The 11,648-nt window shown below is 43.8% G+C and overlaps 1 protein-coding gene across 2 annotated transcripts in view; it reads left to right on the top strand.

The window, feature by feature from the left end:
- Window positions 1-11,648, top strand: part of LOC112234274 (zinc finger CCHC domain-containing protein 2) — an 81,014-nt gene that overhangs the window by 19,540 nt on the left and 49,826 nt on the right. For both annotated transcript variants that reach the window (XM_042298724.1, XM_042298723.1), the window contains exon 3: window positions 1,204-1,274. In XM_042298724.1, coding sequence (XP_042154658.1) covers window positions 1,204-1,274 — 71 coding nt within the window. The remainder of the gene's footprint in view (window positions 1-1,203; window positions 1,275-11,648) is intronic.

Here is an 11,648-nt window from a genome sequence, read left to right as displayed (position 1 = left end):
ATTTAAATAAACAAAATAATAATTATACCTTTATGTAACTAGGCAAGTCCGTTAAGAACAAATTCTTATTTTCAAAGACGGCCTAGGAACAGTGGGTTAACTGCCTTGTTCAGGGGCAGAATGACAGATTTTCACCTTGTCAGCTCGGGGTATCGGGGTATCCAATCTTGCAACCTTACAGTTAACTAGTCCAACGCAATAACGACCTGCCTCTCTCTCGTTGCATTCCACAAGGAGACTGCCTGTTACGCGAATGCAGTAAGCCAAGGTAAGTTGCTAGCTAGCATTAAACTCATCTTATAAAAAACAATCAATCATAATCACTAGTTAACTACACATGGTTGATGATATTACTAGATATTATCTAGCGTGTCCTGCGTTGCATATAATCTGACTAAGCATACAAGTATCTAAGTATCTGACTGAGCGATGGTAGGCAGAAGCAGGCGCGTAAACATTCATTCAAATAGCAGTTTGTGCGTTTTGCCAGCAGCTCTTCGTTGTGCGTCAAGCATTGCGCTGTTTATGACTTCAAGCCTATCAACTCCCGAGATGAGGCTGGTGTAACCTGCTTCAATGGTAGCTGTTGTCGTTGTGTTGCTGGTTCGAGCCAAGGGAGGACCGAGGAGAGGGACGGAAGCTATACTGTTACACTGGCAATACTAAAGTGCCTATAAGAACATCCAACAGTCAAAGGTTAATGAAATACAAATGGTATAGAGGGAAATAGAGGGAAATAGTCCTATAATTCCTAAAATAACTACAACCTAAAACTTCTTACCTGGGAATTTTGAAGACTCATGTTAAAAGGAACCACCAGCTTTCATATGTTCTCATGTTCTCATGTTCTGAGCAAGGAACTTAAACGTTAGCTTTCTTACATAGCACATATTGCACTTTTACTTTCTTCTCCAGCACTGGGTTTTTGCCAAATTTAAACCAAATTGAACATGTTCCATTATTTACTTGAGGCTAAATTGATTTTATTGATGTATTATATTCAGTTAAAATAAGTGTTCATTCAGTATTGTTGTAATTGTCATTATTACAAATAAATGTAAAAAAAATATATCGGCCGATTTAATCGGCATCTACTTTTTTGGTCCTCCAATAATCGGTATCGGTATCGGCGTTGAAAAATCCTAATCGGTCGACCGCTAGTAGGAATGTATGTGTTAATCCTCTTCCCTCTACTCCTTACAGCTGTACATATAGAGAAGATTGTACTGAAGGGGATGTCACAGAGCAGGACAGACAGGGAATACAATTTTGAGGTATGTTTTCAGTCTTCACACACTTTCGGTTTTCTTGACATTAAATGAAATGGTTTATAATTGAGCCAGTCATTGCTCGTGGACACACAAGTGATTATAAATGAGTCAACAGTTGAAATAAAATCAAATAAAATGTTAAACATGGTAAGCAGATGTTAATGCGAGTGTAGCGAAATGCTTGTGCTTCTAGTTCTGACAGTGCAGTATCATAACCGCCATCGATAAAAGACAGTACTGTGCAGCCATCTTCATCGCCCTGGCCAAGGCTTACGACTCTGTCAATCACCGTATTCTTATCGGTAGACTCAACAGCCTTGGTTTCTCAAATGATTGCCCTCGCCTGGTTCACCAACTACTTCTCAGATAGAGTTCAGTGTGTCAAATCGGAGGGCCTGTTGTATGGACCTCTGGCAGTCTCTATGGGGGTGGGTTCAATTCTCGGGCCGACTCTTTTCTCTGTATATATCAGCAATGTCGCTCTTGCTGCGGGTGATTCCCTGATCCACCTCTACGCAGGCACCAACATTCTGTATACAGTGGGGGGGAAGTATTTAGTCAGCCACCAATTGTGCAAGTTCTCCCACTTAAAAAGATGAGAGAGGCCTGTAATTTTCATCATAGGTACACTTCAACTATAAAAATTACAAAATGAGAAGAAAAAATCCAGAAAATCGCATTGGAGGATTTTTAATGAATTTATTTGCAAATTATGGTGGAAAATAAGTATTTGGTCAATAACAAAAGTTTATCTCAATACTTTGTTCTATACCTTTTCTTTTGTTAAAATGTTATATACAGCCTCATATGTAGATAAGTGGACATTAAAGAGCAATATTTTTTCAAATAAAAAAATGGCCATTTTGGATCACAATTGCACGTTTATTTGTTGTCAAAAATAAAAAATCAATAGGCTATGTCGGTCCCGCGAATCCGTTGTGTTTTTTTTTCAATATGGCCCGTGCAGCCATTGCGTTTGATTGCGTTTGACACCCCTGGGTTCGAGTGTCTATTTATGTAGCCAACTATTTATTTAGCATGCTAAAAACTCTGAGTGGGTGACTGAGTGACCAACTTTTCCCCCTACTGCTAGAGATGCAGGTGTCATTTGGTTAGCTAGCAAGAAATGTGAATCGCTTTGCTAGCTATGCTGAACTTGAACGACCTTTTATCCACAGTTAGCACATCTCTTAGTTGTCAATCAAATGTATTTGCAGGCAAGTTGCCATTCAGTTGTCAAAACGTGGGTTGGGACCAGCATGCATTGCCATGCAAGATGCAGATGTACGAGCAGGCTACTATTCCCCATCGTTTATCTGTGCAATTCTGACGGCAGACAAGCTGAAAAAGTTTCAGAGGGTTTATCTAATGTTCCCTCGTTAGATTTTTATCTGTGACTGTGAAGTTCCCAAATGTAAGAGGACTCCCGTGGTATTTACATATTTGTAGAAATCTATTCAGGTGTATTTTGTGGCTTGTGTTGAATGTGTTCTAATGATCTAAAGTCTCGCTGTTGCTACTTCCTGTGAACACACAATCCAGTTCATAGTGAATGATGACAGGCCCTACTGCCTGTAAACACACAGTCCAGTTCATAGTGAATGATGACAGGTCCTACTGCCTGTAAACACATAGTCCAGTTCATAGTGAATGATGACAGGTCCTACTGCCTGTAAACACATAGTCCAGTTCATAGTGAATGATGACAGGCCCTACTGCCTGTAAACACATAGTCCAGTTCATAGTGAATGATGACAGGCCCTACTGCCTGTAAACACATAGTCCAGTTCATAGTGAATGATGACAGGCCCTACTGCCTGTAAACACATAGTCCAGTTCATAGTGAATGATGACAGGTCCTACTGCCTGTAAACACATAGTCCAGTTCATAGTGAATGATGACAGGTCCTACTGCCTGTAAACACATAGTCCAGTTCATAGTGAATGATGACAGGCCCTACTGCCTGTAAACACATAGTCCAGTTCATAGTGAATGATGACAGGTCCTACTGCCTGTAAACACACAGTCCAGTTCATAGTGAATGATGACAGGCCCTACTGCCTGTAAACACATAGTCCAGTTCATAGTGAATGATGACAGGTCCTACTGCCTGTAAACACATAGTCCAGTTCATAGTGAATGATGACAGGTCCTACTGCCTGTAAACACATAGTCCAGTTCATAGTGAATGATGACAGGCCCTACTGCCTGTAAACACACAGTCCAGTTCATAGTGAATGATGACAGGCCCTACTGCCTGTAAACACACAGTCCAGTTCATAGTGAATGATGACAGGTCCTACTGCCTGTAAACACATAGTCCAGTTCATAGTGAATGATGACAGGCCCTACTGCCTGTAAACACACAGTCCAGTTCATAGTGAATGATGACAGGTCCTACTGCCTGTAAACACATAGTCCAGTTCATAGTGAATGATGACAAGCCCTACTGCCTGTAAACACACAGTCCAGTTCAAAGAGAATGATGGCAGGCCCGTGTGGCGAATGGCTTATTTGCATATAGGCCTACTGTAGCTCTGATTGGCTATGGCTCACCGGTCTGCATTGGCTCCGTTCCTGGACAAGACAGATGTTGTCACACCTGCTCCCGCTCCTCCCCCCTGACCCCGTCATGTGCATCAGTGATTATTGGACTCACCTGGACTCACCTCTGTCATTACCTTCCCCATATCTGTCTGGTTCCCCGCTCTGTTCTCTGCTCCTGCATTGATTGTCTTATGTCCTTGTTTCCCTGTGTGCTGACTCTGTTCCTGTCCGGTTACCTGTCTGTTCCTCATTAAATGTTCAACTCCCCGTACCTGCTTCTCATCTCCAGCATCGGTCCTTACAATATGTTTTTATTAGGATTTAGTAATATCTAAGTGCTCGCTTGTCCGAAAATGAAAAAAATAAATAAAGTGTCATATTCTTCCTGAGGGTGTATATGAACAGATTTTAATAAGATTTTATGTTGCTAAAACACTGTGAGTTCCACTTTAAGCTCTCACACCACCACTGGTTTCCCTTTTTAGTCTCTTTACAGGCTGGCTTACTTAACGCTGGCACGGCCACAACAGTCAGACACTGTAATCCAAAGACCTGTCTGAATGTCATGTCCTGACCTGAGTATTCTTTGTTTTCTTTATTATTTTGGTTAGGTCAGGGTTTGACATGGGTGATGTATGTGTTTTTGTACTGTCTAGGGGTTTTGTAGGTTTATGGGGTTGTTTACCATCTAGTTGTTTATGTATGTCTATGGTTGCCTAGATTGGTTCTCAATTAGAGGCAGCTGATTATCGTTGTCTCTGATTGGGAACCATATTTAGGCAGCCATCTTCTTTGGGTATTTCGTGGGTTATTGTCTATGTGATGTTGCATGTTTGCACTCAGTTTTGATAGCGGTCACAGGTCGTCTTGTTATTCTGTTTGTTTGTTTAGTGTACTTCGTGTTTTTCGTCTTTCATTTAAAAAAAAAGATGTATTCACATCACGCTGCGCTTTGGTCTCCTCACGACGACGATCGTGACACTGAAGCTAACACTGTGTAAACCGTATAGCCTAACACCTGTAGAGGACACATTTATTGTTTTGTGTGTGTGTGTGTGGTGGGTTACTCAAGTTCCGTGTCTTAATTTGCCATATGTACGGGATACACATGGTATACACCGTCCAACGAAAAGCTTTCTCGGTGTTTTCCATTAGCGCTTGCCGTCGGCTATTCATTTTCAACAGGCTACGTTTTACACTTCGTCGTAAAGCTGCAATATGTACACTTACGGGCGACCTGACCAAATTCACATAGAAATGTGTGTTATAGATCTGTCATTCGCATCGAAAACAAGTCTAAGAAGCGGTAGACCTTGTTCTATGTGTGCTATTTCTATGCTTCCCTTTCTAAAGTTGCTTTTTTGCATCTCTTACTTTCGGTTTTGTACACCATCTTCAAAACAGCTGAAAATACAATATTTCTGGGTTATGAAAGATATATTTCACAGCCGTTTAGATGGTACAATGATTCTCTACACTTTACTTGTTTGTTTTGTAACATAAACTGAAAATTAAGAGAACTAATTAGAATTTTAGCAACCAGGAAATGGTGGAGCGATTTAGTAGTGCATCTTTAACGAGACTACTTGTCATTTAAAGGTTTCAATTTGCTAGTCCATCGAGCCCTCTCCCGCTAGAATGAGCGATACGTATCTTCTAGCAAACTATTGACAGGATAGGTGCCTGGCAGTCAAATCAAATTGTATTTGTCACATGTGCCGAATACAACAAATGTAGACCGTACCGTGAAATGCTTTCTTTACAAACCCTTAACCGACAATGCAGTTCAAGAAATAGAGTTTAAGAAAATATTTACTAAATAAACGAAAGTAATAAAAAATAAATTAACACAAGAAAATGACATAACAATATATACAGGGGGTACCGGTACCGAGTCAATGTTCGGGGGTACAGGTTAGTCGAGGTCATTTGTAGAGTGACTATGCATAGATAATAAACAGTGAGTAGCAGCAGTGGAGGGGGGGGGGCTGTCAATATTAATAATCCGGGTGGCCATTTGATTAATTGCTCAGCAGACTTATGGCTCGGGGATAGAAGCTGTTTAGGAGCCTTTTGGTCCTGGACTTGGCCCTCCGGTACCGCTTGCCATGCGGTAGTAGAGAGAACAGTCTATGACTGGGGTGGCCTGGGGTCTTTGACCATTTTTGGGCCTTCCTCTGGATGTCAGGAAGCTTGGCCCCAGTGACGTTTCCAGTGAATTACTTCCTATTACTTCCTAGGTTTATTTTCCTAGGAAGTCGGGACTTGCCAGACAGTGACGCTGAAGTGCGTGACTCTCTTCTCGTCAGTCTGTGTAGCCTATCGAATCGCATCGGTGACATAATTTGCATATGCTACTGGTAGGCCTGGTCTTTTTGGCTATTATCTGCAGATAAATGATGAAAACATTTGATGGAGATGGTGAATAGAGCTCATTTAGCGATACATTTTGAGTCCTGGGGGGAAACCCAGGGGGGGGGGCACCTGGCGGGCTACTTTTATTATTTGGCTGGCTACTCTATATACATGTTCCTTCTCGACAATGCAACAACAATAAGAAATAATATAATAAAATAAGAATGTGATATATTACAGGAAAGCACATTTTATAGTCCAATCTTCACTCATGTTTAGGGAAGAGGCAATGTTTTTCACAAGCACAATGGCCAGTCAAAATAGGAAAAAGTTGCCAACCATCTCTATCTATTGTGATGGCTTCTGGTACATTCTAATGCCTTGTTTCCATACCCAAAATACACAGCGAAATGATTGGAATACCTCCTAGATTAGAAAAATGTTTTGGGGTATTGAAAAGACAGAAAATACACTGAACAAAGAATATAAACGCATCATGTAAAGTGTTGGTCCCATGTTTCGAGAGCAGAAATAAAATATCTGAGAAATTGTTCATACGCACAAAAATGTATTTCTCTCAAATTTTGTGCACACATTTGTTTACATCCCTTGTTAGTGAGGATTTCTCCTTTGCCAAGATAATCCATCCACCTGACAAGTGTGGCATATCAAGAAGCTGATTAAACAGCATGATCTTTACACAGGCGCACCTTGTGCTGGGGACAATAAAAGCCCACTCTAAAATGTACACAATGCCACAGATATCTCAAGTTTTGAGGGAGCGTGCAATTGGCATGCTGACTGCAGGAATGTCCACCAGAGCTGTTGCCAGAGAATTTAAGCTACATTTTTTTATAACAAAAGCCGCCTCCAACGTTGTTTTAGAGAATTTGGCAGTACGTCCAACCGGCCTCACCACGTGTAACCACACCAGACCAGGACCTCTACATCCGGCTTCTTCACCTGCGGTATCGTCTGAGACCAGCCACCCGGACAGCTGATGAAATTGTGGGTTTGCACAACCAAAGAATTTCTGCATAAACTGTCAGAAACCGTCTCAGGGAAGCTCATCTGCGTGCTCGTCGTCCTCACCAGGGTCTTGACCTGACTGGAGTTTGGCATCGTAACCGACTTCAGTGGGCTAATGCCCACGCTCGATGGCCACTGGCACGCTGGAGAAATGTGCTCTTCAGAGATGAATCACAGTTTCAACTGTGCCGGGCAGATGGCAGACCGCGTGTAAGGCGTTGTGTGGGCGAGCGGTTTGCTGATGTCAGCGTTGTGAACAGAGTGCCCCATGGTGGGGTTATGGTATGGGCAGGCATAAGCTACGGACAACAAACACAATTGCATTTTATCGATGACAATTTGAATGCACAGAGAAACCATGACGAGATCCTGAGGCCCATTATTGTGCCATTCATCCACTGCCATCACCTCATGTTTCAGCATGATAATACACGGCCCCATGACGCAAGGATTTGTACACAATTCCCATAAGCTGAAAATGTCCCAGTTCTTCCATGGCCGGCATACTCAACAGATATGTCACCCATTGAGCATGTTTGGGATGCTCTAGATCGACGTGTACAACAGAGTGTTCCAGTTTCCTCCAATATCCAACAACTTCTCACAGCCATTGAAGAGGAGTGGGACAACATTCCACAGTCCACAATCAACAGCCTGATCAACTCTATGCATGAGGCAAATGGTGGTCATACCAGATACTGACTGGTTTTCTGATCCAAACTCCTCTACCTTTTGTTTAAGGTATCTGTGACCAACAGATGCATATGTGTATTCCCAGTCATGTGAAATCCATAGATTAGGGCCCAATTTATTTATTTGAATTGACTGATTTCCTTATATGAAATGCAACTCAGTCAAATCTTTGAAATTGTTTAATGTTGCGTTTTATATTTTTGTTCACAGTGTATATGATTCAAATCAAATCAAATCAAATTTATTTATATAGCCCTTCGTACATCAGCTGATATCTCAAAGTGCTGTACAGAAACCCAGCCTAAAACCCCAAACAGCAAGCAATGCAGGTGTAGAAGCACGGTGGCTAGGAAAAACTCCCTAGAAAGGCCAAAACCTAGGAAGAAACCTAGAGAGGAACCAGGCTATGCCGGGTGCCGGGTGGAGATTATAACAGAACATGGCCAAGATGTTCAAATGTTCATAAATGACCAGCATGGTCGAATAATAATAATAAGGCAGAACAGTTGAAACTGGAGCAGCAGCACAGTCAGGTGGAAGTTGAAACTGGAGCAGCAGCATGGCCAGGTGGACTGGGGACAGCAAGGAGTCATCATGTCAGGTAGTCCTGGGGCATGGTCCTAGGGCTCAGGTCAGTTGAAACTGGAACAGCAGTATGGCCAGGTGGACTGGGGACAGCAAGGAGTCATCATGTCAGGTAGTCCTGGGGCATGGTCCTAGGGCTCAGGTCCTCCGAGAGAGAGAAAGAAAGAGAGAAGGAGAGAATTAGAGAATGCACACTTAGATTCACACAGGACACCGAATAGGACAGGAGAAGTACTCCAGATATAACAAACTGACCCCAGCCCCCGACACATAAACTACTGCAGCATAAATACTGGAGGCTGAGACAGGAGGGGTCAGGAGACACTGTGGCCCCATCCGAGGACACCCCGGACAGGGCCAAACAGGAAGGATATAACCCCACCCACTTTGCCAAAGCACAGCCCCCACACCACTAGAGGGATATCTTCAACCACCAACTTACCATCCTGAGACAAGGCTGAGTATAGCCCACAAAGATCTCCGCCACGGCACAACCCAAGGGGGGCGCCAACCCAGACAGGATGACCACAACAGTGAATCAACCCACTCAGGTGACGCACCCCCTCCAGGGACGGCATGAGAGAGCCCCAGTAAGCCAGTGACCCAGCCCCTGTAATAGGGTTAGAGGCAGAGAATCCCAGTGGAAAGAGGGGAACCGGCCAGGCAGAGACAGCAAGGGCGGTTCGTTGCTCCAGAGCCTTTCCGTTCACCTTCCCACTCCTGGGCCAGACTACACTCAATCATATGACCCACTGAAGAGATGAGTCTTCAGTAAAGACTTAAAGGTTGAGAGCGAGTTTGTGTCTCTGACATTGGTAGGCAGACCGTTCCATAAAAATGGAGCTCTATAGGAGAAAGCCCTGCCTCCAGCTGTTTGCTTAGAAATTCTAGGGACAATTAGGAGGCCTGCGTCTTGTGACCGTAGCGTACGTGTAGGTATGTACGGCAGGACCAAATCAGAGAGATAGGTAGGAGCAAGCCCATGTAATGCTTTGTAGGTTAGCAGTAAAACCTTGAAATCAGCCCTTGCTTTGACAGGAAGCCAGTGTAGAGAGGCTAGCACTGGAGTAATATGATCTAATTTTTTGGTTCTAGTCAGGATTCTAGCAGCCGTATTTAGCACTAACTGAAGTTTATTTAGTGCTTTATCCGGGTAGCCGGAAAATAGAGCATTGCAGTAGTCTAACCTAGAAGTGACAAAAGCATGGATTAATTTTTCTGCATCATTTTTGGACAGAAAGTTTCTGATTTTTGCAATGTTACGTAGATGGAAAAAAGATGTCCTTGAAATGGTCTTGATATGTTCTTCAAAAGAGAGATCAGGGTCCAGAATAACGCCGAGGTCCTTCACAGTTTTATTTGAGACGACTGTACAACCATTAAGATTAATTGTCAGATTCAACAGAAGATCTCTCTATATGAATTCAGTGTGTTGCTAGTTGTTTGGGATATCGTTTAGGCCTATAGGATCAGGACTATTTTTCTAAATAAGAGAACATTAACCCTTTTAACATCAGAACTATAAAATAGATACATTTGTGGATTTTTCTTTTTGCAGATGCCTTTTTTACCATTGTAGGATAGACACTTGTGGTTTCTAGCTGCACCAATCAAAGCAGTGGAGCATGGTCAAAACCATTCATCTTGGAGCGACGGGGGGGAGCTAGGTTTCAAAATGTATTCATATCACAAGCAATTTACCATTTATAAAATGGTAATATATATTTATAAATACAGACTAGCTAACTAAAACATAAGTGAAACTTGACAAATTATCCAATGGATTTATGATAATTTGCTGGTAAAGAAGTGGAGGTGCGTAACTTTGCACTCCCTATTTTGATTTGCACAGACGGCGACAGTAAAATGCTGATTGGCTCAGTCTCAGTCGCGACTCACGAAGAGGAAGAACTTTGTTTTCTGATGAATCAACATGCTGGTAGGAAGTAACATTCAAATAAAAACCCCCGAAAAGAAACGTAGACTGAAAAGTAGTCGTCTCGTAGAGGAAACCCGCGGCATTGACACGGAAAATACGTTGAATAAAAACACGGGTTGATTTATTAAATGTTATTAGAATGTCGTGCAGCATCGTGGGTAAGCTATGGGCATCGTATTTCAGCAGCAACAAAAAAAGGTCCATTATCCGCTCTTGTGGGCGTTGAACGCCAGGTCTTTGTTGCCCGTATTGACTTCATTACCTCAGCAGCTGGTGCCAGCACAGGCCAGGCCAGGGTTGGTTGCCAGTATTGACTTCATTACCTCAGCAGCTGGTGCCAGCGCAGGCCAGGCCAGGGTTGGTTGCCAGTATTGACTTCATTACCTCAGCAGCTGGTGCCAGGCCAGGCCAGGTTTGGTTGCCAGTATTGACTTCATTACCTCAGCAGCTGGTGCCAGCGCAGGCCAGGCCAGGGTTGGTTGCCAGTATTGACTTCATTACCTCAGCAGCTGGTGCCAGGCCAGGCCAGGGTTGGTTGCCAGTATTGACTTCATTACCTCAGCAGCTGGTGCCAGCGCAGGCCAGGCCAGGGTTGGTTGCCAGTATTGACTTCATTACCTCAGCAGCTGGTGCCAGGCCAGGCCAGGGTTGGTTGCCAGTATTGACTTCATTACCTCAGCAGCTGGTGCCAGGCCAGGCCAGGGTTGGTTGCCAGTATTGACTTCATTACCTCAGCAGCTGGTGCCAGCACAGGCCAGGCCAGGGTTGGTTGCCAGTATTGACTTCATTACCTCAGCAGCTGGTGCCAGCAAGGGCCAGGCCAGGGTTGGTTGCAGTATTGACTTCATTACCTCAGCAGCTGGTGCCAGCAAGGGCCAGGCCAGGTCTTTGTTGCCAGTATTGACTTCATTACCTCAGCAGCTGGTGCCAGGCCAGGCCAGGGTTGGTTGCCAGTATTGACTTCATTACCTCAGCAGCTGGTGCCAGCGCAGGCCAGGGTTGGTTGCTGTATTGACTTCATTACCTCAGCAGCTGGTGCCAGCGCAGGCCAGGCCAGGGTTGGTTGCCAGTATTGACTTCACTACCTCAGCAGCTGGTGCCAGCGCAGGCCAGGGTTGGTTGCCAGTATTGACTTCATTACCTCAGCAGCTGGTGCCAGCAAGGGCCAGGCCAGGGTTGGTTGCAGTATTGACTTCATTACCTCAGCAGCTGGTGCCAGCAAGGGCCA

Source organism: Oncorhynchus tshawytscha, linkage group LG16 (genome assembly GCF_018296145.1).
Source record: "Oncorhynchus tshawytscha isolate Ot180627B linkage group LG16, Otsh_v2.0, whole genome shotgun sequence".
NCBI classification, from domain to species: domain Eukaryota; kingdom Metazoa; phylum Chordata; class Actinopteri; order Salmoniformes; family Salmonidae; genus Oncorhynchus; species Oncorhynchus tshawytscha.
This window is presented reverse-complemented; position numbering and strand designations above follow the sequence as displayed.